Below are 25,957 nucleotides of genomic sequence, written 5' to 3'. Positions count from 1 at the left end.
AGGATTGGTTTATTGCAGTTGAGAGCTGAATCTATAACAATAGATGTCATAGAATAGAATCTATCAAGAATCTGTGGCAGCAACTAAAGACCAGTATTATTCAAGGAAGCCCTGCAGCCATAAAGACCAGGAAATGCTCACAGCAGAAGAAACGTGGTCCAAAATGCCACTGTTTTGGTGTCATGTTCAGCCAAAAGAAACCTCCTGTAATGACTAAATTAAAATAACCCACCATAAGCTGTGTTTTGCATTGTTCTGAATAAATTTGGGCTGAATTTTGCTAAAATGACTTGATAATGAGTGTTGCGATGATCGCCAAAACGCGTGTTGTGGTTAGGTTGGTGAAATGTGAATTAATAAGGTTAGTCTTCATTACCTACAGTGGGTGAGGTTATTCTGAATCCAATTAATGAAATGTAAATGTGGGATTCTCTTTTGTGTCACAGCAAAGAATGGTCACAGGGGACCTATTGCTCAGGGATTCATTGGGCAGTTTGTGTTTTGATGAGCGTGATGTATGAAAAAAATCTCAGATAAATGATTTCCAACAGCACAATTATGCCATTAGCTTTTTTTTTTTTGTTTGTTTTTAAAGAAAAAAGAAAGCGCAGCCATCACTGTTTAATCCTTGCTTTTGCACATGTTTATCTCTTCCCAGAGGGAGTGTGTGAGATCTGGCTGACCAGTGAGGACACAGGTGCTTATGGTCGAGACATCGGAACAGATCTGCCCACGTTACTGTGGAGGCTGGTGGAGGAGATTCCTGAAGGGGCCATGCTGAGGCTGGGTATGACCAACCCACCTTATATCCTGGAGCACCTAGAGGTATTCACAGCACACTTTGACACACAAATGCACATAATTATGTACTCATAGTCTCAGAGGACAATGCGGTGATCTACATGAATTCCCTCAGCACAATCACAACTCTTATGTGACTAAGCTTAACCTTAAACCGAGTTATCATAGTAACATTTAATCATTGCGTGATTGTGATATTCATTTCGTTGCCTTCTACAGGACATGAAACCATGATTGTAACTTTGTAAATAGATTTATACCTAAGTACCCAGACTACTTGTATCACCCAAAAGTGCAAAGATAAATCAAAGATGATACATCTGTGATTAATAAAACTGGAATACCTCCGGGCTCCAGACCTTTTTCCTTCCCACTCCTCTGTTTTTCTCCTGGTAGTCTCATGTGCTATCTTCTCCGTGAGCAAACAATATTGCTGTGCTTAGATTTAATAAACTAAATGGCCTTCCATTTTGCTTACCAAGCAGTTTAGCTGCAGCACTCCTCTTCCATTCATTAGTTCATTTTCCTCTTCTCTAATGAGTCAATTAAGGGCCATTGTGTCCTCTTTAGCAATCTCATTTTATCAACCATTATTGTTCTCTCTCATGGAGTACAGACATTGTTATTCCCTCTTTCCTTTTTCCCCCTTTCCTTTTTCCCCGTTTCTCCCTTTGAGTTGTCTGTAACGCGCGCCTGTTATCAATGGAACCATTCTTACCCTGTTTTCTCTGTTTTTAGAGAAGAATTCTCCCAAATGACTAAAATGTGGGGCTATAGGTGTAGCTGAAGATATAGTTCCTAAGAAACTTGGAGCATGTTTTTCGTCCGTGTGGTTTGTCAGAATTGTTCCCCAGATGAGTAAATTCCAAGAGGAGGCAGCTAGGGCATTGCTTCTAAAGCTACGCTCTCAGGAACGAAGTCCTGTCCATGGCAGGGGTCCAGTGGCTGAATTAAGTTCTCGGGGCATATTTTACTCCCCTCATAAAGAGCCTTGCTCGACAAGTTGTACTTTTTGAGACGGCCTGTTACCGCCTGAGTGGTTGAGTATCCCCGGTGTATTATTTCCAACGACCTTATCCAGTCATCTCACAATAGCTTATAAAAATCTGTACAACTACGACCTGAAGGTGTACTGCACGGATTCATGAGCTCTTCTCTGCAAACAGCCAACCCAGGAAACGTTGTCATCAATCAGCCGGCGACTCTACCAGTTCGTTTTTGATCCGTGTCAAGTTTGTCATTGCAATATAATTTGTGACCCCCCCTTTCTCTGTATTAAGACATTGACAGGTGTGTTTTGGGAATTACTCGCAGGACCGTTTCCACGTTTTACCGAAATGAGCCCAGAAATAGACGTCTTTAAACTCATTATTCTCCTTTCAGGTTGTCGATCGGTTTTCTTATCGGCCGTTTTTCTTAGAGGATGATTTTCATTGTGGGGTTGAGATGGCTTAAAATGTCAGCAAAGGAGAGCAGTCGGTATTAATCAGAATTTTTTTTAAAGAATTTTTATTAATAAGAATAATAATGATAAGGATCTTCCGAGAGAGCATTGAAACAAAGTGTCCGTTCCAAGACTTCCATATTGTCATCACCGCGTTTCAGTGTTGATGTGATACAGGGCTGTATGATTTTCTCTTCTTATTGACTTTACTCAGCTCATCCACAAATGCTGGCGTGTGCCTGCCCTAAACCAGCATTTAATCATATCCGCCCCACAGGAAAAGCGTACGACCGTACTACGCTGCATTCTCACACGCCACCCCTCTGAAACGTCTCCAAAACGTTTCAGTCCTCCACTTCATGTGTGAAAAGGACTTATCAGTGATGAGGTTGCATTTCTGCCACCGAACAAAGCTTGATGTATTGATCTTCTGTTGCCGTGGTCTCTTGGCCTCCCTGTTTGTGCTTCAGAAGGAATTTGTTAAACAATGCCGCGCAGTAGCCCTTAGAAAACCTTAACTCTAGCCTTGATTTTTATGCTGCGGAAATCATCCTTTGCTTAGAAGAACAATTTGACCTCAGGTGCTTTCACTTAGTTGTGATGCCTTGTTCCCCATTATCACAGCGCGTCTTATTAAAATGTTGTGCTGGAAGCCAGAGCCACATTGTCCTCTGAATGCATGCCGATCAGTGAAGGGACAAAGCTCAAGAAAATAGAATCTTTTGTCAGTAAGTTAACATGGTCAATGCCACATATTTGCTTAAATGTGATCGCTGACCCAGATAGGCGAAGTTGCATAAAGTAACAGACTCTTCTAATTTACTGAAGGACATTCAGAGTCTCAACCCTCCGATGACAAAGTCGAGAGAAAAAACATTGGAAGAATCTAAAAGGAGAAAATGGATGACATTGAGGGCAGAATTAGGGTAATGTTAACCTACAAAAAAAAAAAAAAAGATTAAAGAAACCTTTTTTTTTTTTTTTTTAAAGTTAAAAAGAAAAAAGAATCCAATGACTTCCACAACAGATCCTTTGAATTAAAGAATCAACGATTGCTGTGATGACAGTTAATAGAATGAGGGCACAAATTTATAAAAAAAAAAAAAAAAAAAAAAAAGAATGGGGAGGATGAAGGCCCGGGGATAAAGATGAGGGGTAAAGAGGAGTGGGAAAAGTGCTGTGGGAAGCAGCAGTGGAGGTTGTAATTAACCAGGGGTTAATGGAGGTGGCTAATTGTCCCCCTCATGTATAGGTAGGCTTTCTGCTTGGCTACATTACAATTAAAAAAAACCACCCTTCTAATGATAGGGAATAACAATTAACTGATAATTAGAAATATACTTGGAAGACACACTACCTAATTCTATCTGTGTGTGTATGTTAAGAATAATTTCATATGTTACCAACTCTTTTATTGTTAACGTCCATGCATTGAATTGAATTATATATATATTTTTTATTTAATCCCTCAGTCAATTAACCTACATAAAGAAGATAAGAACGGCCTTTTATAACTTCTCTTTGTCTCTTGTTGCTCCTGCCCCCCGTTTACCCCCTCTCCCCGTTCCCTCCGCTCCTCTTCCCAAATTTTTTCTTCTCGTCTATCAGCCCCAATCACGCTCCCTCCAGACATAGTTCTGTTTTTTTTTTTTTTTTTTACTGCTTATTTTTACCTTTTTAAAATCTTGTTTTTCTTGTAATTAGTCTCCCATCAGCTTCTCTTTTCTCCAACTCTTCTTGTGATGGCGGTAATCACGGCGGTAAAGATGGAGTGATGATTAGTGCCGGTTCGCCACAGTATATTTATCCATCATCTTTAAGTCGAGGCCAGATAATATCCTGCTGTTTTTTTTTCTTTCTTTTTCGCTCTTAAAGAACACCAGCACTTGTATGACATCATCACACCGATTGGCTGTGATTGAAGCTGAAAAGGCCAAGTAACTTCTCCACTGCTACGTTAAAGATCACCCTCTCACACACGTACTCGCTTTTGCTCTTTCTTTCTGTCGCACAAGAGCACTCAATTTTTTCCCATGTGCAGTCTGTTTTTCTTGACAGATGTCGACAGCCTCATAGCACCATTTGCTGATTGGAGCAGTTAAAGGCCCAATCACCTCTCATGGGCCACTTCTCACTGACATTTTAGTTGATTGCATTGTGCTGTCGGTTGTTTCTTTTTTGAGGAGCTGCGTGAACAATTCATGTCCTTGTTTTTTTGTGTGTTTTAGCTCAGAATGGTGTCTGTCCCTCTCCACGTCTCACTGTCCATCTGCAAGTCAGGAAGATACCACATTAGATGTGTGCGCACGTAGACAACTGTGCATGCGCGGGCCTGTGTGAGTGTGTGCGCGATCAAATCTATCATGCAAGGGGGAACAGTAAATGACGTGTGAAAGTAGCCTCCTTGTATCCAGCAATCAGGCAGGCCGAGATGAATGAAATAGCAGATGTCCATTAAACATCGTCCCCGGTGCTCTTCTGAGCTTGACCAGGATAAATCTGACACACCGTTCACACTCTCCTCACAGTTCTACGAAGCAGCACTCGCGTTTTCCATCATTCTTCATGTGAATTTCCAAGTTGCGACTCAGATACGGTCGCTGAAGGGGAAAAAAAAAATAGCGCCTCATAAAACAGCTTTTTGAAATTTAGAAAACTTTTTCATTTTTGTTGGCGCATGTGTGAATACTCCGTCGCCTTTGGCTCGGAAAAAAAAACCTTCCAAAAACCCACCAAGAGAGGAATAAGACCAAAGTTAACTCTGCTCTGGTCTTCCAGCTGAAGAGACGATGAGTTTTTAATTTTAAGGTTTTGTTTTCATTTCCCTTCTTACGGTCGATTGCCACAGTCATCCTCCGAGGTTTAAGAAGAAATTCAAATGTAATATCACGATAATATTATATTCCTCATGAATGCACCCATTTAAATAGTTTGTTGCTGGATACTTTTGACCTGTGGGATCCTTAAAATTGCTGTTAAAAGTAATTATTTTCTGACGGTTTCATTTTGGGACCAGACAACTCCTGGAACTGGGCTTCAGCTTAATTTCACTTTTTTCTTTTCTTTCTTTTGTCATCTTATTCTGAGAAAATGCCAGTCTATCATCAGTTTGCCTTATTTCCACCAGGTCTGCTAACTCACTGGGCTGCTGGAATTGAAAAAAAAAAACAAAAAAACGGTTTAGTTCATTTTAATAGGAGAATAATCTAGAAGAAGAGAATCAATCTCACTAAACTATTCATTTGCTGTCAAAAAGACAGGTTGGTACCAATCTGCATGCGATACTGGCGGCTAAGAATAGGTCATATATAGGTGTGACAGGATGGCACATCAGGTAAATGGGTCTTACAAAGTTTGGCGAACTACTAAACTAATGTACCCTAATGTCTGCACACATTTACATACACACATTCACATCTCACTTACACCCTTTGCGCGTCTGTATGGCTGCACGCACCCTCACAGTCCCTTCTTCCCAAACTACCACATTACAACTTTAATAGTGCCAAAATGTGGATACTGTAAGACTATTTAAGCACTGCCGTAGTGTCGTGTCAGGGACAAAATACTGCCAACATGCTCTCGGTAAATCTCCTCCGATGGGCCTTCTGTACAGCGAGGAGGAGAAACGGTGGTATTAGTGTGAAGGGATGTATTACCCCATTTAAGCAGTTTGCAGCCAAATCATCTTTCATCTCCTTTCACCTCCTTTTCTAAGCGTGTGCTTTTCCACGGCCATCTGATTTGAGTGGAGAGATATCAGATCCTTTGAGCTAATCCAGTTAAGATGGATCCTTTCTGGTTCTCGTGCGTCTGTGTGAGCTAAACACTAAAAGATGAAAACAAAAGACGGTTTGTGTGAATAACACATGAAACCAATGGGAGAAAACAGAAAGTTGAGACGGTATCTCTTTTGCTTTTAAAACCGTTTGGACCGTTTGGAAAAGATTTTAAGAAACGAGGACTTTAAAGCAGCACTGCTGAAACGTATTTTGCCCATCAGAGCATCGTTTTCCTTTCAAAAATGTAATGCTAAACTCCACAGGGATTGGTAACAAGAGATTCATATCGGTGTATATTATATCTCACTTGACTATGGAAGACACCCTGTTACTGTAGATAGAAAAGAACTCCAGATAAATGGCCTGTGTGAATGAAGAGTCTTCCCCTTATAGATTGAGCTCCAGTCGTAATCAGAGTACCCTGCCACTTAAGCAGGCATCCTATCTGTTGAGAGCCCATCCACTCTTGGAACACACGTCGGCGTACTTGTCCGCGCGCACACACACACACACACACACCAACGGTCTGTGAGCTAGATTGCATTGTTTTTTTTTTAAATATCTATTTAATCTAATGAGAGACAGAAAAAAAATAAAATAACTGATGAGGTAGTTCAGCCTGTTCATTCTTAGCTTGTTGTTGTATGACGACTATTCAGTAAAGGTTGTGACCAAAGTGAATTATATAGTTGTTCCCATGGCTGACGCTTACCCTCCTGTCCTTGTGTTTACGTATATGAGTTCCAGTTGGCATGCCTGGTTGGAGATCATGAAGAAACTCTTTGAATGTTGTGAGCACAAATAATCGTCGGTCTAGATTTTTTTCCTTCCTTTTTGAGGGTGGTCTATCGCTAAATGTACATAAAGGCAACATTGAAGAACTTTTTCCCTTAAATTCAGGCTTTTTTTTTTTTTTTAGGATTTAGTCGGCTCTTATCGTGGCTGTCGAATAGATACTTCCAAGTCATTTCACTTCGGGACCTTCCAAAGCAGAAAAAAAGATTACTTCACTGCAGCTTTTGTTCAAAGGGGTCGCCAGGGTGGCTTATCTCAGTGTACCTGTCGTGACTTGCACATGATGGCTTTCATCAGTCCAACCTCGTGTGTTTGTTATTGGATTTTTAAAAGTTTCCACCAAAGTGATCATTGAACAGAATGCACGAAGCGGTTGGCCACACAAAAATAAAATCTGTTATTCCTGTAAAGTGTCTACAGTCAGGAGACCAGTGCATGATTAATCCATGGCTTTACAGTAAATTCACCTTGGAAAACATTGCAAACTCAAACGAAAGCCCCGTTTCCATACATGTTTTTCTTTGTCTGTCCCGCTCACACACACTCACACATGGAGACACACACATTCTGCAGCCTGATTTCTGTCACCAATCAAGCTCCATTTTCCAACCAAATTAATTCTTTCTAATTTGGAGCTTCCAGCGGTCAACCCCCTGTGGTGCTGCAACTGAGCTGTGTCTGCGTGTGTGCTCGCGCTCACATATGCTTTAGTGTCTGCGTATGAGGGAGAGAACATTCAACAATAGATCTTAATTGAGAAGACGGACTGCAATCAGCATATTCTTGTAGGAAATCATTAAATCATTTCTTCCTCCCCTCTCTTCTTTTTTTTCCCTTTCCATCTTCTCTTTCTTGTGGTGATTAGCGTGGTGATGATAGCATCCCGATTACATCCATCAAAGAAATCTGACATCTGTGGTCTCTCCAGGTCTTTCATAGAGAAAAAATAATGAAAGCACTAGAGAGGAAGAATAAATAAACTCTTTTAACTAATCGGGTGCATTGAATTGAATAACCTGATTAAATTTTAGGGAAAGTGTAAGAGCTAGACTCAAAATCCTACACAACCTTTGGATAGTTCTGTTTTCTCCACGCTCGTCAGTCTCTCTGGAGGCATTTACTTTCTCTACGTTTCTGACGAGACACTGAAATGTTGGTTTTGGTTTTTGAAGAAAAAAATCTTGATTGTTCCACTGAAAAGTATACGATTGTTTATCTTTCCTTTCATCATGAAATGCTCTTTTTCTTTTGTTTGATTCATGCCATTAGCTGTTTATTCTTGTATAACACCATTCAAACAAACTCCCTGTGTGTGTGGGTGTATGGTATAAAGGATCAATGAGTTCAACTCAATCAGGTAAAAGCTCTTCATCCTGACATCTGTCAGTGGAAGAAAAGTTTGAATGAGCTTTCAGTGCACACTACCAAAATTTTTACAACTCTTATTATGAAAACAAGAAGATGAATACTACCAAGGAGACTGAAATCCTCACTGAATTAATAGTGAACTTAGTGTTTTTTTCTTTCATTATTTTGATTTGAAACGAGGACCCGCATGCTTGAGTAACAGTTATCGACTCGTCGGACAAAAAGGACCCCGACTGGAGCGACCTCGACTCGAGAGACTTTAGATGAATCCCTTCAGTTTCTGTTTTTATTTGAATTGTTTGAAAAGGAGAAACTAAAAATTAGAGAAAAAGTTGGCGGTATTGTGTTATAGAAGGCCTGCAGGGAAAAGAGTTCACAATGAGACAGGAATGTTAATGGAACCGTCGTTTTATTCAATGGGACAGTGAGATTTTGCTACTTTTTTTCCTTTTTGTTTCCTCAGTGATATTTCCACATGTCTACTCAAACGTGGAGTGTAAATCTCTGACCTCAGAATCTCTGAATATTGACAAGTGGCATCACTAGTTTTAATTTTGTGTTACTACACCAATTCTAAAAAAAACGTAGGCGGTGCAAGGCAAGGCAATTTTATTTATAGAGCACAATTCATACACAGGGCAATTCAAAGTGCTTTACAGCTACATAAAATCACAAGAAGGCAATAAAACCATTAAAAAGGAATAAAAAAATAAAAGAAAGAAATTAAAAAAGAAAGAATATTTAAAACCCATTAAAATAATCATTAATTAATTAAAAAGTGAAGAGTGCAGATAAAATACTTTCAGGTGTCATATGCACAGCTAAATAGAACTGTTTTCAGCCTGGATTTAAACATTGTCAGAGTTGAGGCCTGTCTCACATCTTCTGGAAGACTGTTCCAGATTTTAGGGGCATAAAACTGAAACGCAGCCTCACCTTGTTTAGTCCTGACTCTGGGCACCAGCAGGAGACCCCTCCCTGAGGTTCTCAGAGCCCGAGTTGGTTCATATGGCTCTAACATGTCAGAGATGTACTTTGGCGCTTGACCGTGAAGAGACTTGTACACAAGCAGAGCTGTTTTAAAGTCTATTCTCTGAGCGACAGGAAGCCAGTGCAGAGACCTGAGCACTGGACTAATATGGTCGTATTTCCTGGTTCTAGTCAGGACTCGAGCAGCAGCGTTCTGGATGTACTGCAGCTGTCTTATAGCCCGTTTAGAGAGCCCAGTGAGCAGGCCGTTACAGTAGTCTAACCTGCTGGAGACAAACGCATGGATCAGTCTCTCTAAGTCTGGTTTAGACACTATTCCTTTGATTCTGGCAATGTTTTTTTAGGTGGTAAAAAGCTGCTGATGTTACAGATTTAATGTGGCTGTTAAAGTTCAGGTCTGAGTCCAATATTACCCCGAGATTTCTAACTTGATAGTTAGGTTTTAGAGAGAGAGTCTCAAGGTGACTGATAACACTTTCTCTTTGTTTCTGTGGGCCACAGACAATGATTTCAGTTTTGTCTGAGTTTAGCTGGAGGAAATTGTTTTGCATCCACACACTGATCTGTTTGATGCAGCGACACACTGTATCTACAGGCCCGTGTTCTCCTGCCGTCAGTGACACGTAGATCTGAGTGTCATCTGCATAATTGTGGTAGGACACATTATAGCTGCGTATTAGCTGGCCTAGTGGAAGCATGTACAGATTGAACAGCACGGGTCCCAGGATTAACCCCTGGGGAACCCCACAGGTCATAGCCATTTGGTCTGAGACACAGTTACCAATTTCAACAAAATATTTCCTGTCATCCAGATAGGACTTGAACCAGTTTAAAGCACGACCAGAGATTCCCACCCAGTCTTCTAACCTCTGTAATAAGATCGCACGGTCAACTGTGTCAAAGGCAGCACTCAGGTCCAGCAGAACTAAGACTGTGACTCTACTTGCATCTGTGTTCAGGCGGATGTCATTTGTCACCTTGATCAGAGCTGTCTCAGTGCTGTGGTGGGGCCTAAAGCCTGATTGGAAAGTATCAAAAGCATTGTTAGACAGGAGAAAGTCACTAAGCTGTTGGTATACAACTTTTTCTAGGACTTTGCCTAAGAATGGCAGGTTTGATATGGGCCGGTAGTTGTTCAGTACTGTGGCATCAAGATTGCTCTTCTTTAGAAGAGGCTTAATGACAGCAGTTTTTAAGGCCTTTGGAAATGTTCCAGTCTGGAGTGAGATGTTGACTAGATGAGCGAGTTGTGGTAACAAACTGCTCAGCACAGACTTTAGGAATCTGGTGGGCAACTCATCAAGGCAGCACGTTGATGAACTCAGACTGCAGATGGTCTCTTCGACTGTTTTGTCAGTAACAGGTGTGAAATGTGTCAGCGCTAGGTGTCTAGCTGGCTGCAGAGTAGTTATTTGTGTTGTGGAAATTATTGCATTTTTAATGCCTTGAACTTTGTCATTAAAGAATATTGCAAACTCATTACACTTGGATGTAGAAATGAGTTCTAAAGGCAGTGAAACTGGAGGGTTTGTTAATCTGTTTACTGTAGCAAACAGGACACGAGAGTTGTTACTGCAGTTTTTGATGATTTCAGAAAAATAACTCTCCCTCGTTCTACGCAAAGTCTGGTTGAACACACATAGCTTTTCTTTGTAAGTCTCATAATGAACCTGGAGCTTTTCCGTTCGGCTCTCCGGCACTCCCTTTTCTGTGCCCTGACTGACTCTTCTTTCCTCCATGGCGCCCTTTGCCAGTATTTCCCACAGATGTGAAGGCAATGTGTGGTGGTGGGCCGGGGGGAATTCTTCAAAATAATTCCTTCGTTAATAATTGGTCACACAGAACTTTATTGTATTAACCCATAAGAACCCAGACCCATTTCTACTTAAATTAAAATTAAGGGGGTTATAACAGACTAAATAGACCACATAGAACCCATTTCAGAATTTTTTTCCAGAATACCACCCCCCACTGTCAGAGATCTGTAATGTGACATATATGTCACATTGGGAGTTAAGAACCTGGATAATTTCTCCGTCAAGGAAAATTATGGGGGACGTAAGATGTGTGACACCTGTGTCACGGTGGGTAACACAGGTGCGGCTTATCTGCAGATTTTCATTCATTGTAAACAAATGAATAACATATCTAATTACACTGGTCGGACTGTTCAGCTGTTTCAGACTGATACCTCCGGTTCAGGCTGGTCCTCATCCTCAACACGCACTTCTCTTTTTCAATCGCGGAAAATATTTTTCAATACTCATCTGGATTGAAGCATCAAACATTCAGTGTAAGAGTTTAAAAAAACCTCATTTATTTGATTTACAGCTGATAGTGTTTGGACCTCGACAAACCCAACTACTTTTTTTTTTTTTTTTACGGCAAACTTGCGACTAGTTAACTTTATAAAGAAGGCGTAATCGCTTGTTTGCTATGGGTCGGGACGGGACAACATTGTATTAAAAATATAAAATATTTTTATAGGACTTTTTAATTTGTGATTTTATAAAGGTGCACGTGATACCAACCTTTCGTGAATTTCACCAGCAGTCTTCTTTCGGTTGGGCCAGAGCTATAGAGCTAATCTAAGCTAGTAAGCTTCCACGCTTCCAGGGAAGCACGGAGGGGAGGGGATGTGTGTGTGTGTAGGCTATGCGAGAGAGACGCGAGGGACAGAGAGACGGAGGGAGAGCAGGGAAAGGAAATGCAGCTTAACGAATACGAGTATTTTTTAAATAGCGTTAAAAAAAAATAATAATAACGAAGTGCAATATGTGGCGGCCGATGTTTAATCTGTGGCGCACCGCCACGAATTAGTCTATATGTGGGAAACACTGCGGTGGCACTGTATAGAATCCATCTTGACTTTGGAAACGTGGCAAGAAAGGACTACAAAAGTAAATTTTACCAGGAAACGGAGGAACGGGTTGCAACTAAGCAACTCAAGTGGTACCAGATCAGCAACATATTTGGTTATGAAAACAGAACCATGAGAGGCAGAGTCTCTCATGAGTAAAACATTGGCAGAGGTTCAGTAATCTGCCAAAAAAACTGCGTCTACGATTTTATGATAAAATTGATTTCATTTACAGTAAACAATATAATGAGAAGACTCAGAGAATCTGGAGACATCACTGTGCACAAAAATCAACACAGGATCCCCGTAACTCTTCGGTCCTCAGGCGACACTGCATTTAAAACACTTTTTTGATTCTGTCATTTAAAAAAAAATCTTGCAGAAACATAGTTCAGCGCGCTGTCCCCAAATGAAGGTTAAAGCTCTGTCTTGGAAAAAAAAAAGACGCTGCTGTCTTTTCTCGTGCCGAAGCTCATTTAAAACGAACGGAGGCAAAGGAGTTTTGAGATCGATTTAAAGTGTCTGTTTGGAAATATGGAACCAAGATGACAGGTATCACCCGGCATGTTACAAGAGTTCAGTTCAAAGGCCTGCATTTCTGTTGGTACAGGGGCCGCATCAGTGCCTGTGGAATTGACGACTTGCACATCTTGGAAGGCACCATCAGTCCAGCAACATGTCATCGTGGTAGCAGAGTCCAGGGGGTGGACTGGCCTACCTGCAGGCCTGAGCTAGAATTAGCTAGAATCCCAAATCAGGCTAGAATGGAACGGTTTTCTCCAAAAGGTGCAGCAGCCGTTGTTGTTAAATGAAGCTCAAGGTGACGCTACAAAGTGGTAAACATCCCTCCGTCCCAACTTTATTGGCTGTGTTGCTCCACCAGTTTCAAGGTCAGCGAACAGCTTTGAGGGAAATACTAAAATGTCTCACTTTCAACCTTTGATCCGTTTTCTATGATGAATAAAACATTTGTGTGTGAGATGTATCAGTGAGTAGTTTTTATTTACATTTGACAGAGTTTCCAATCTTTTTTTGGCATCGGGGTCTTTCACTTAAACCTGTTCATGCTTAGTTGGTTTAGTTGGATTTGTTTTAGGTTTTTATCGCAACCTCATTATGCGTATTGGTGTAATTATTTTACTGATTTAACCTTGTGTCCTTAGCGCCATTAGGTTTGAGATTGAAATGCATCTTCTTTTATGCGATATGACTGCACTCAAACCTGAATAGGTTTTATTCTTTTACTTCTCATCTCATTGAGGAGCAACAACAATTTGGACACGGATGGATAAAAGAGGCATGCAGTGAAATCATAGCTTATTTTACCCCTGTTGCCTTTTCTTACCAGTCTAATAGAAAAACGTCATCCTTAATATACTCATTTCCTCATTGTCCATTTCTCTCTATATCCTCTGGGTCTATAGGAGATGGCCAAGATTTTGAACCATCCACGCGTCTATGCCTTTCTTCATGTTCCCGTGCAGTCAGCCTCAGACAGCGTGCTGATGGACATGAAAAGAGAATACTGCATTGACGACTTCAAAAGAGTGGTGGACTTCCTCAAAGAGAGGTGAGGCTGAATGTGAACTTCTAATCTAGTCATGCGCATGTGGAAAAAACTTTATGGCACAAATTTCAGCTTTACATAAAGCTACACATAGTCAAACCCTCACCTCTCTTACTCGGACTGTATTTTTCTGGTCCCCTTAATGCTTGGATTCTTGCACATCATGTTTATATGGGCTGAATAAGATGTGTCGAGCTACTGTAGCAGAAGTTTGGTCAAAACTTGGAAAGCATTTTTTCATTCTAAGGATAGGAGAGATTGACTTTAAAGGCTCTTCTTTCAGCAAAAAATAATCTATGTTTACCTCGGTTAATCTGATTGGTTGAAACCAGCCTGTGATAGCCAGTTGATGGATAGCTGATTCATCCAATCAGCTTCTGAGAAGTTTTGAGTGTGTCCAAGGACAATTTTCCTTATGGAACCATCTGGTGCACGAGGTAAGTTCTCCATTGTTTGCCCCTCTGAGCCTTTTTATCTGTCATCTCTCCTTTCCCAGGGATCACCTACAAATCTATGCATTCAAGTAAATTATTGAAGATCTGTAGATTTGTTGAACCCTGACCCTGGAAAAAAAAAAACAGCTCTACCAAAACATACACTGTGACCTACACTCTCTGATATTAAAGTTTAACTTGTACATTCCTGATATGGATTACTCGGAGCCGCTCGCGGCACAGATTTGATCTCTGATGTTGCCTGAAAGATGAAAACTTAATCTTTTACATTATAATAGATAATCTGTCATGGAATTTGAGTATGATTAATTATGGCAGCACACGTAGGCGTGGTAAATAAATATAGAACTGATGCTTTGATATAACGCTGTGAAGGGATTCATATGGAAATGAGTTCATCATCTTTATGTTTTAAATCTTTAGGTATTATTGTGAGATTTAGTTGAGGCATGTTGAAATATACAATGTTATATGAAAGCATGTTATTGCTTTTGTCAAATGATAACCTTCTAGTCTTTTTTTCCCTGAATTATTGAGCAGAATGCATGTTCTTAAGTTGTGTTTTTTCATTTGATTATACGCTAAAGACAAAGTGTAAGCATTCATTTTAATAACAGGCTTAAATCACAAAATGGACATAGTTTCACTTTGGTAAAATATTGATGATCATCTTCAGAATGCACCCTTTTCAGCTTATTGAAAAGCTGCACAGACTGCTTTTTTTATACGTCGAATCATGGCGCTTTATTTACCCTTTGTAAATCTTCTCAATATCTAGATGTCCACGCGGATGCTTTGATGTCACAGATCTTGTTTTGGTAGCACAGAATTTGCTCTAAGCGGATGAGATACATGCGCCGCAGCTATCAATAGATTTTTACGCAACTGCCTCATATAGGTCAAAGCCAAGCCAGATCAGATATGAAATGCAAATGTGGGCGATGACTTTTATTCATGTCACTGTACAGTTACTTACATTCAAAGCTGTGTTAAACAGAGATCACAGAGCCACTCACTGACGGGGCCAGGTGTGCTGAAAGTCGAGGCTTGTTCCTGCTGACGTCTGCATACTGCTGCGTCTGTGTCACAGCCTCATTGTTTTCTCCTACATGCTTAAAGGTCCGTCTCTCTTTTCAAACTTTCCTCCGTATCCCTTTTCATTTCTATCTAGCACAGATTGTAGAAACCTAACTTACCTGCACAAACTCTTTTTTTAATGCCAGGCGAAATGGGCCACAAATGACCGCCTGTTCTGAGCCTCTGCCTGTGTTTTCCCAGTTTGCTCCCCTACTAACGTTGGTGGTTATAAAACAACTGAAAGCTTCATCTTGCCTGTCGATGATTTTTTTTTTTAAGTTCCCTTTGAGTTGGATAGTTATTCATCCATTGTTTTTTTTTACACTGCCTTTTTAAAAGAGATATATATAAATACATATATATATATATCAATTGTAATTCTGAACATAATGGAACTTATCTAGAGACTCCAAGAGACAATGCATAAATCCACACACACACACCATTTGTACACATGCAGGGCATGAACTGCATTTGCTTGGAGCTGGTGTGTGTTTTTGGCAGCCGTTCTATGAACGTGCGTCCAAACACAAACGTGTGTTGTCGGTTTTTGTGAAATCAATATCAGAACACTTCCAGTGGTCTGACCCATTTGGCTGCAGTAGTAGAAGCAGGGGTGCAGTTCAGGTTCTGGGAGAGAGGCCAGGAGTTCAGTTAAGCCAGAAAACACACCCTGTGTGTGTGTGTGTGTGAGAGAGAGAGAGAGAGAGAGAGAGAGAGAGAGAGAGAGAGAGAGAGAGAGAGAGAGAGAGAGAGAGAGAGAGAGAGAGAGAGAGAGAGAGAGAGAGAGAGAGAGAGAGAGAGAGAGAGAGAGAGAGAGAGAGAGAGAGAGAGAGAGAGAGAGAGAGAGAGAGAGAGAGAGAGAGAGAGAGAGAGAGAGAGAATAAGAGAATAAGAGCGTGTGTTAGTATGCATGTGTGAAACATGAATGTTTATTTTATTGCACCCTGTCTTGAGATTTGGGCATTTTGTGAATGTTTAAGACCCAGCAGAGAGCTACTTAGAAGAAGGTACAGTCAGTGTTTCAGTACAAGTGTTTGTGCATTTTGTGTTTTTGCATTTGTTTATTACTGTAGTCCACTTTGCCGACCACTTTGAGTACTATTGGACCAGGTACTTGAAAGGGACTAAATGTACCCACTTTTGATTTGTTCTTGAGCGTAAGCAGATGTCCCCAGCATGCCACAGAATATTAGAAAAGACCATCCCCTGTTTCTTTTCCTTCTCCTTTGATCAGAAGGAGGGTATCTGAAACATCCATTTAGGGCTGCAGCGCTCTGAACCTCATATTGGGATCACCGGCTTTACCTATAAGCATAGATCCACCCTCTGAATTTCTTACAGAGCTTCTAAAAGGCCTCAGCTAGAAGCAAAGCACAGGGAACGGACAAATACATGAGTCATTGTACACTTCTGGCATTGGACAAACTAAAGAACCAAAGAATTACCTTTTTGTTTGACGGCAAAGTCCCAACAGCAACAGGGAAACGTTGTGTAGTTTCAGTACACTTGTGACTAAGCATGCCTAATGTTACCATCTGTTAGCTTGTCTTTTATTCTGTGAGCTCACATCGAGTACCAGTCAAAAGTGTATGTTCAAACTCTCAAGTGTCATTGGATACTGTGTTTTATAACAGGAGAATTTCTCGTAAAGCCAGTTATTTTTTTAGTTTGGCTTTTAAGGCATCACAGCGACCATAAAGTTTTCATTAAATTGTTTAATTAATATTTGTTGGAAATGTTAGTATGATTATCTTTGTTTGTTGTGTGTTGGGTCTCTCTTTGGGAAATGTATTCTACTGCAAAACAAGCACTCACGCTGAGTATGCAGCGACAAGAAAACCGGATGTCCTGGATCCATAAGTGCAACATTCGCCATCAATACCATGTCAACTGAAACAAAGCCACCTAAGATACTATCATATCTGCAATATTGATTTAATTTATGGATTGTTTTCCAGTATCTTTTCAGTTCTCTCAGCTGTGTGCTGTCATAGGCTTTTATCTGCACACCCTCTGCCTGAAGATAACGGCCCAAAATGTGTTTTAAGCTGTGTTTACGCTCCTGTAACTGCTACAGCACCAGCTTCTCAGTGCAGCTTCAGCAGACACTGCACTTGGAGGGAAGCCAGGAAAGTCCCAAAGACCTCCACTTTGACCTGCTTCTTCTCTTACACGCTCTGTACATGGGTTTTTTAGGTTAAGGCCTGAATCAAAGCTCCCAACAGGTCCCTCACAGTGGAGGCTTTGAACATATCCTCCAGCAGGCCTGAGCCCATCTGTACATATGGTGGGCCATATAGGACCGCAAATCTCTTTTGATCTTTCAGGCTGTTCACACCAGAGCCCCATGGGCTCAGGCTCTCCAGATCCTTGTCAGCTGGCTCAACCTCCAGGTCTGCTCTGGAAGGGTACCCTGGTTTCCCTCCTCTGGGCAAGGTGCTGCAGCTCCTTCCTCATGATTCATTAGGGTGTGTTATTCGCTCTCAGTCTGGCCTTTCCTCTGGGAACAGTTAGCCCTGGAAGAGACCTCGGCTTGATGTTTTTTTTGTTGTTGTTTTTTTCTTAAGCTATTTACTCCCTCTATAATTGGACTTTTATACTTATTTTTATACTTATAGTATAACTAAGTGATAGTAACTTTAGCTGTGTGATGTTCTTGTATGTCATCAAGCTTGGACTGTGTGTTTGTGTACGTTGTGAGTCAGCCTTACAGCTAACTGTTGATGTGGTTCCCTGAAGCATATCAACTCACAGGAAGCTTTTTCCTTTTTTGTTTCTTTGCTTCAGGGAAACTTGTGGTATTGTGTGTTTCTCCTCTTTGTGACAGGCTTCAAAGCAACATACAGGTGCCAGTTTGGCCGGTAACTACACCAGAAACACCCTTACTCCTGCCCCCCTCACTACTTGTCAGTTGATCTATTGAAAGTCATGACTCCTGATATTTTACACTGACGTGGTTTGAGGACACAGTTGGAGCTTTTCCCCGTGTCTTTTAATGATTCATTCCCATGCTGGGATCATGACATCCTTCTAATATAATGCAAAATCCCACCGTTCGTAGCTTTTGACCTAATTCTGTTTTTATACATATAACTTCCACAAAAGTCATTCCATCCCTGTACACTGAGGAAAATTGCATTAAATGTACTTTCCTTTGAGTAACATAATCACTTAATTTCGGTTGTTGTAACAGAATTGTTTTCTGCCGTGAATAATTCTAACAATCGCCAGAATAATAATTAAAATCGTAATGGTTAAATTGTTCTCGTCTGCCTATACAGACCCTATTTTTTTCCCCTCCTTTTCTCTGCTTCTATCAATTAAAATCGCATAATGAAGTGCAGTTTTTATATGATGATGTTTGGTGAAAATCCTGTTACCGTGGAATAAGGCTGTTACAGGCTGTGTGAACGTGGCCACGGGATTTTGCACAGTTGTTTCATAGTTTGCCATAATGTCTGGACAGATTCTCCCAGAACTGCTCTTGAGGATTTAGCACGTTTGAACCACGGGGGCCGAAGATGAAACGGCTGGAAAAGAATAGTTACGTGGCTGTACGTTGGGGGATTGGATGTGTGTGTATGTGTGTGTATGTGTGTGTGTGTGTGTGTGTGCACAGAGGAGCATAATCTTGCAGTGTTGGTCTTTAACTTTAGGGTTTGTCAGGTTTAGTAAGAGAGTATGGGGACTTGTAAGCCATGGTGTTACCATGCAGGGATTAATGATTGGGTACGGTTGGGCATTGAGTGGCACTCAGGTTCCTGACCTCTAAAAAGCCGTTTCATCTCAGAGCATCGACGTCCTTGTTCCATGAAGACACACGTATTTGCTTGTGTCTCAGCTATACTTACTCTGTCTAACCCAAAATATATACTTATTTTTATCATTCACACAGTATTAAAAGACAGAAATGAGGCGCAAATAAAAACAATGCTACATTTAGGCAGAAAGGAGTATGCTTTAATATTGCACGTTTCCCTGCAAGGGAATGAGGAATTCAATTAGTGATGACTGTTAGTATTCGTAGCAGCCGACTGGTACGATGACCCTTGACCTATAATTGGCACAAAGATGCTTGACCTTATAACATGACCAATGGGGGATCCAAGCATCCTATTTAAGCTTTGGTTAAGCATTGGGTTAGCACCCTTCTCTCCCTCCCAGTACCTCGCTGCTTTGGTTTAACCCATTTAAATGCCACATTTCTTCTTCTCCTTGTGTTTTATTGGCTTGTGTTCACCTTGAATACGACATTGTTTGTATTTTTGTTGCTGACCTGTAGCGTAGGTGAGGTGTAAAATCAATACAACGTTCTGCATCTCTTGTTTTCATCATTTTAGCCCTTACTTGAGAGGGGCAGCGCAGCTTAACAAACCCGAGCCTGGTGAGATGGGCGCTTCTGACACTTTTCTTGTTTCGAGGTCGTCAGACTGTTGGAAATCATTCGTCATGTGATCCGGAATTACTCTGAATGACTGGTGCCAGTATTTCTATGTTTATTTATTTGAAAAAGATGACCGCATTTAGATTTTTAAAAAAGTAAATAAATCCTCAACAGTAAGTGAAAAAAATGTGTACAGTAATATAACCTTTTTCATGGAAAGTAATGACACAATAAATGTTTTTTTTTTTTTTTTTTTTTACAGACGCTGCGTCTGCTGATATTAGTTGTCAATGATAAACTTCATGTGTCTGTGTCTTTGTCTTCTTTAGTGTAGCGCCACTTTCTTGTCAAACAAATGCCTCCAAGGCAGTTGTGTTTGTGTCCCGTCTATGTGTGTGTGTGTTCATGTGTTAGTCATCGCCATTAGTCATGAGGAGTGACAGACTTATATCAAACCTCCCTGGGTTACGGCAGGACACATGCATCAGTGGCGTGACTGCACAGTGCGTGTGTGCGGTTAGGAGACAGTCTCGTCCTCTGTTTGTTGTTGAAGATACCTTTATTGGTTTTGCACACATGCGCTCACACACTTTAGGGTTTAAGGTATTGGCCGAGGCTAATGTTTCACTTGAATGCTGGGCGGGAGGGGAACCGTGCCCTAAAGGCAATGGAAAGAAACAAAGAAAAATTAGAAAAAAGAAGCAAAATAGAAGAGCCTGGGGAAAGGAGGAGAGGGAACGAGGGGAAGACAAGAAAGGCGGGAAGAGAGCAGTGGACGACACGAGCTTAGCGCGACAACCCGGCACACTGGCGGGACTCGTCAACATTCCACCCCTCCGCTCCGCTCCCCTCTCCTTTCCCTCCAGCTGATGATTCAGCAAGTAAAGTAAATGAAGCATTGGGTCTCTGTGTTTGTTTTGACTCCCAGCCTTTGATTTGAAACTCCTGTTTAGCCACAGCAAAAGTATTCATAGCAAACAGCACAGTTTAGTCATCGCGGGCGCCTGGGATGTCACACACACACACACACACACACAGCGCGGACGCTTTAATCTCACCAGTCAGCGGCCCCTCATCAGTGCTCAATATTCCACGTCCATATTTTCAACAAGTGTGTGGTAGGCGCGGAAAACTCACGTCTCTGCAGAATTTTTTGTCTGACCAAATTAAAGTTGGTGCTTTGAAACATAGCAGGGTTGAATGATTGCGATTGTGGCTGCATTTGTTTGTATATTCTGCCTGTAGGTTTGTGTAAAGAAGCAATTTAATCGAGGAATGTTTTTTGGGGAAAGAGCCTTCCTGTCTTCATACCTGGCTATGTGTGTCAATAAGTCGAGCGTTGTGAATTGGCTCAGATTGAACAACAGGAAACAAGCAGAGACGACTCATTAACTTCACAACAAGCTGAAACTGAGGTGTGCGTTGATGTGTGTATGTGCGCAAGAGCCAGCATGTGGATAATGACTCTTGGCAATTCCTAGCACATTGTTGTCTTATTGACACTTCCTCTGGATTAAAGCTTATTTCCTTTCCTTAAACCAGACACACATCAGACCCAAACAGCTCCACTGTAATTACAGGAGTTAGGTTTTTCTTCATTAAATCGTGTTCATGTATTATTAAGCCTCTCAGAGCACATCGCCTCTCCTTCTTCCTGTCTTTAAAAGAATAAAGACGAAGGAACAGGAGGTTAGTGCGTGTATGCATGCAGGGGATGTGGACTGTTTGCACTCGTGTGTGTGTGTGTGTGTGTTTCTTTAAAATGTTCACACAGCTTCGAAACTCGGTGCTCCACAGTGTACTCTAACCCAACCCAACCCAAGCCATATTCACACACTCTGGGAGAATTATTTAAAGGGAACAAGGTGTTCTATTTCATTTGAATTGCATCACTGTCTTCTCCTGACCTCATTTATTGCAAATTAGAAATAAAAAAAAAAATGTTTTTCAAAGATGATGTCATTCTCTTTGCTTGTCATTAACAGCTTGTCATCCTCATATATATATATATATATATATATATATATATATATATATATATATATATATATATATATATATATATATATGTATGTATATATATGTATGTATATATATATATATATTTAGGTCAAACCTTATAGAGGTGGTAAATCAATATTGTCCGTAGCTAAGTCATTGTAGTTTATCATTGTAATTTTTTATCAATTAAATCCTTTGATGTAGTTAATCCTCATAAGACTGAAGGTTATCTGCCTTCCTGAAAGACTGTTTGGGTTATCGCAGTTTCCTCACTCATTACACATTCTGTGTATTTGCCTAAAGGATACAGTGGTATTTGTTTTCCTTTTTTTCCCCTCAAACAGATGTATTTGTACACTGGTATGGGAAAGTACTTTGAACAATTTCCCACCTAAAAAAAGTACACAGGGTACAAACCGCTACAGTAAGAACTGATTTACCTAAAGAAACGAGTTTGTTTGTTTACCGAGTTTAACTGTTCTGCCTCTGATTTTAAGACTTCCATTAGACTCGTTCGAACAAGGTTTTCTTTTATTATTTGTGTCCGTTACAAACGTATTCAGATTTAGCTCCAAGAAAGAAACCGTAAGATGCATATCCTGTCACATCCACACTCAGACATACCATAAGATTAGACTTAAGGCAGCGTTCCGGTCTTTCGAATGTAGCTTTCAAGACTGGCAGTCTGAGCACTTGAGACATCAGATGCATTTCTAGCTGATCTGACCAGACACCGGGAAGGCTGAGTGTAAAGTCAGCTATAATAGAGAGGAGGAGACAGAGCTGAAGGGAAAACATTGTTCAAGATAATCCTAGTTGCTAAAAGGAAGCATACATCTTTGTAAAACATACAACCTCGCCTTTCTGAGACTTTCTGATGATTCAAAATCAGACATATCTTCAGCACTGACTGGTTTCCCTAATGATTTTTATTCTAACATTTTGATTTTAAGCAGAGGGTGACTTTAAGAATCCCTCTTCCACGTTACCTGACACTGGATTAGGCAACTTTTGTGTGTATTTTTTATGTTATTTTTTGTTTATTTTGTAACATTCTGGCATTCACAGCCAAATCACAGTATAACTAACTCGCTTTGCGGAGGTTAGAAAGGAACCAGTATTTCTCACCAGCTCAGGCTTTACATTTAGAACTTAACTATGTGTCCACCTATGAATTGACCTTCTTCTTTAGTGGAGTATCACAACTGTGACCTTAAGATGAGCATCTCAGTCCGTCTCATTGTAGTCAGTCAAATGAACACTTTTAATGTGACTTCTAATGATTTTTTTTTTCTTTTACATAAAGCAGCGCTTGCAATGCTAATGCTCGCAGATGTACCCACATCTTAAAAGGCGTACCTGACTGGGGGAAAGGCAGCACGGCTGTACAATGTAAACAGCCTCTCAAAAACATAAAGGCATGTCAGGTGACATGGGAGCAGAGTGTTACCTTTCCATGGGCTCGCTCTGTCCCATGCTCTCACACCTCAGCACATCCAGGAGCTCGGTTATGTGTTTCACTGTCTGACTCGACCTTCAGTCCATCTCATATCAGATATCTCTTGCTTGGTATTTGACTCACCCTGCCACCGATAGCTCATTTTCAACCGTGCAGTTTCACTCAGCCGATGATCTAAAATCTGTTTGTGTGTGAGATTTTGGCTGTACATTCGAGCTTCATTTTGTTTTTTAACTTTGCTATTGGGTAACACTTATTCCAGCCTCGGCAAGCCCAGCTCTGTTGCCACATCAAAGTTTGTATGCTTCTAAATCCCTGCGCACCGTTGTCACATGTTGTTACCGTGAAAAGACTTGAGAGATACTCGCTGAAGAATGAACTCGGGCCAATTACCTTTACGGATGATGTTCAATAGGAAGCGCACAGAGAAGCTTGCTTCAGTTGGCCTCGATGTTATAGTAACCCACCTTAAACTGTATAGGGCCATTCTTTGTCACCAATCCTGTTAAGGTGGATGATGAGAGCCAAAGCAATATCTACATAGATGTCAGGACTCAGGGTTTTCTCAGCCGAACACGATTGTAACGGGATGATCAATGTTGTTCATTTTCCCCGTCAGTTATTCTAATGCTGCGGCTGATCGAAGTCAGACGCCGTGTTTATTAAAGGTGTTAATCTTTACTCGCCTCACAATTAGACTCAATTACGATTCACCTGCTAATAATTGGGTGCGTCTCGGTGTCGTGCGTCCTCAGACATCTGCACACAGACCTGAATACCCTTTTACTTTAGTGCTTTCACAAGGCAGACACGAGTCTTTAATACATCGAATGCCATTTCTTTGTTTAGTCAGAGAATGTAAAATGAAGAGTTGCATCCATTTTGTTGTAAAGATATATCAGTTTACCTTGACATTAAGCTCGCTGTGAAGTGAAAGATGAAAGCATCTGATTATATCAAGCATTGGAGTCTCTGCTGCCAGTAGTGAAGCGGTTGCCCTGTTGACTCTCGCAAAGTCTTTCCAGTGTGGCTCATTTGACTGGAAATATCGTAAGCGCCACTTTTGTCGAGGAGGTTTATCCTCTTCTCAGAAAAACGCCACATTGTGCTGTTCTTGAGCTCTACCGATTTTCAGTTTAATGACTCGTAAAATGAGGAGTTAGTTAAGAATAATTGCATCCAACTGCAGCATTACTAGCTTCGTTTTAGATAATCAGATTTTCATATTTGCTACTGCTGTCGAATAGAGAAGTGGCAACCATTATCACTCGGTGTCTGACTTGTTACATTTCACTTGTGAGTTTTACAAAAGTGAAAGCAAGTCGTGCGTTTGTGCGTCCTACTTTGGTTGATGAAAAGAACAACTGCAGCGGTCAGACAAAAGGGGAGGAAGGAGGGTTTTGTGGAGCAAAAAACATGTTTTGTGACGAAAAAAAAAGAGTAAAAAAGAGGTCTTGAGTTCTAAAACTAAAATGGCTTCACAGCTAAGATTACCCATCGCTCACTTCTAAAGCATACATATGTATTCCGTCACGTTTAGACCAAGCTTCAGCAGACAATAAGCACCTAAAAAGAGCTTCCTTGTCTGAATCGTGAAGAACTAACAGCCTTTAGATACGAAACTTTTCCGGGATTGATAATTGCCATCCTAACATTTACCTTCGTCTTTCTTTCAACCTCCATCAATAGGTTTTTATGGAGAATTTTTTCTCACTTTGAAAATGTCACTTTCAATTACTGAACTTTTTAGAATTTTTTTTTTAACATTAACTTTCTGACTCTGTACAAAAATTCAGTGCTCACTTGCTTCAGCAATACAGTTATATATGCCATTAGTGATGTTTGCAACTTTGTGCGGGTGAGCTGCCTTTTAAAAGGAGCACCCAAAACCTACATTGGAGCCACCGTTAATTTGATTTAGGATTTAGGTGAGGCTTTTATATCCAGCATTTGTCAGGTGTCTTGATGTTCTTCATATCTGCACAGGTCAGAACAGTTTGATGCAGTGATGAATCCCATGCTGCTGGTATGTCAGTGAAGGTTAGATTAAATTGAAATGAAGTGCAAAGGGACAGTCCATTTAACGCCTGGCCAGACAGTCACAAGTCTGAAGACATTGCACTGCTGCCCTCTTCAAGCCTTTATGTGCACGTGTGTGGGTGTTCATGTGTATAACATGCCAGTGTGTGTGGGTGTGGGTGGATTTGTGGTGTCTGTGCTCTTATTACTCCTAGCTCAGACTAATGAAACGTGCATGTGTGTGTTCTCATTACCCTTCTCCAAGGCTAATGACGTATGCGTGTGCCAGCCTGCGAAAGTGTGTGTGTGTTAAATTGAACTGCAGTTCTGCTCTGCTGTGTTCAGGCTGTTTCATTAAATGATAAAGTTTAATGATGACTCCACTGGGATCATTATTTACTCGGCTCTCCGTTCATCCTACAGCAACCACCTCAATCTTTACAAATGACCTGCTCCGTGGATAGATAGGGATTTTTTTTTTTTTTTTTTGCACTGCGGGTTTGAAGACGAATGCCTTGTTATTCACTTAACGGAGCTCCAGTAAATCCAGCATGCTCATACAATCCATACACTCGTATACCCAACATCAGATGTTTACCTGCTGTGATTTCAAAATATTCCCTTTATAAACACATCTGAACACAAATGAAATATTCCTCTGGATATTCAAAAAGAATCTCTCCTTTCTCAAGTAAACGATAAATCGACACGATTAAGGAAGGAGGACGACGATAGAACATCAGAATCGGACTGAGTGTCATGGCCCAGTGCACTCAGTAAAGGTCTTCCCGCTAATGTGTGAGTGAAATGCAAAAGGTTTCACTCGAGTTTAAGGGAGAAAAAAATCATTTCAAACTCAACCATTTTAGACCTTCAAGCTAGACTAAGAGAAAGGCAGATTATGGGAAAGAATGAGCAAAAGATGAAGGTCGGTAAAGTCTTTCTGACAGTC

The 25,957-nt window shown here is 40.8% G+C and overlaps 1 protein-coding gene across 1 annotated transcript in view; it reads left to right on the top strand.

The window, feature by feature from the left end:
- cdkal1 (CDK5 regulatory subunit associated protein 1-like 1) overlaps nt 1-25,957 on the top strand; it is a 224,029-nt gene that overhangs the window by 121,052 nt on the left and 77,020 nt on the right. The window contains exons 9-10 of the mRNA XM_075465108.1: nt 659-825; nt 13,465-13,610. Of these exons, the coding sequence (XP_075321223.1) occupies nt 659-825; nt 13,465-13,610 (313 nt within the window). The remainder of the gene's footprint in view (nt 1-658; nt 826-13,464; nt 13,611-25,957) is intronic.

Source organism: Odontesthes bonariensis, chromosome 5 (assembly GCF_027942865.1).
Source record: "Odontesthes bonariensis isolate fOdoBon6 chromosome 5, fOdoBon6.hap1, whole genome shotgun sequence".
In the NCBI taxonomy this organism is placed as follows: domain Eukaryota; kingdom Metazoa; phylum Chordata; class Actinopteri; order Atheriniformes; family Atherinopsidae; genus Odontesthes; species Odontesthes bonariensis.
This window is presented reverse-complemented; position numbering and strand designations above follow the sequence as displayed.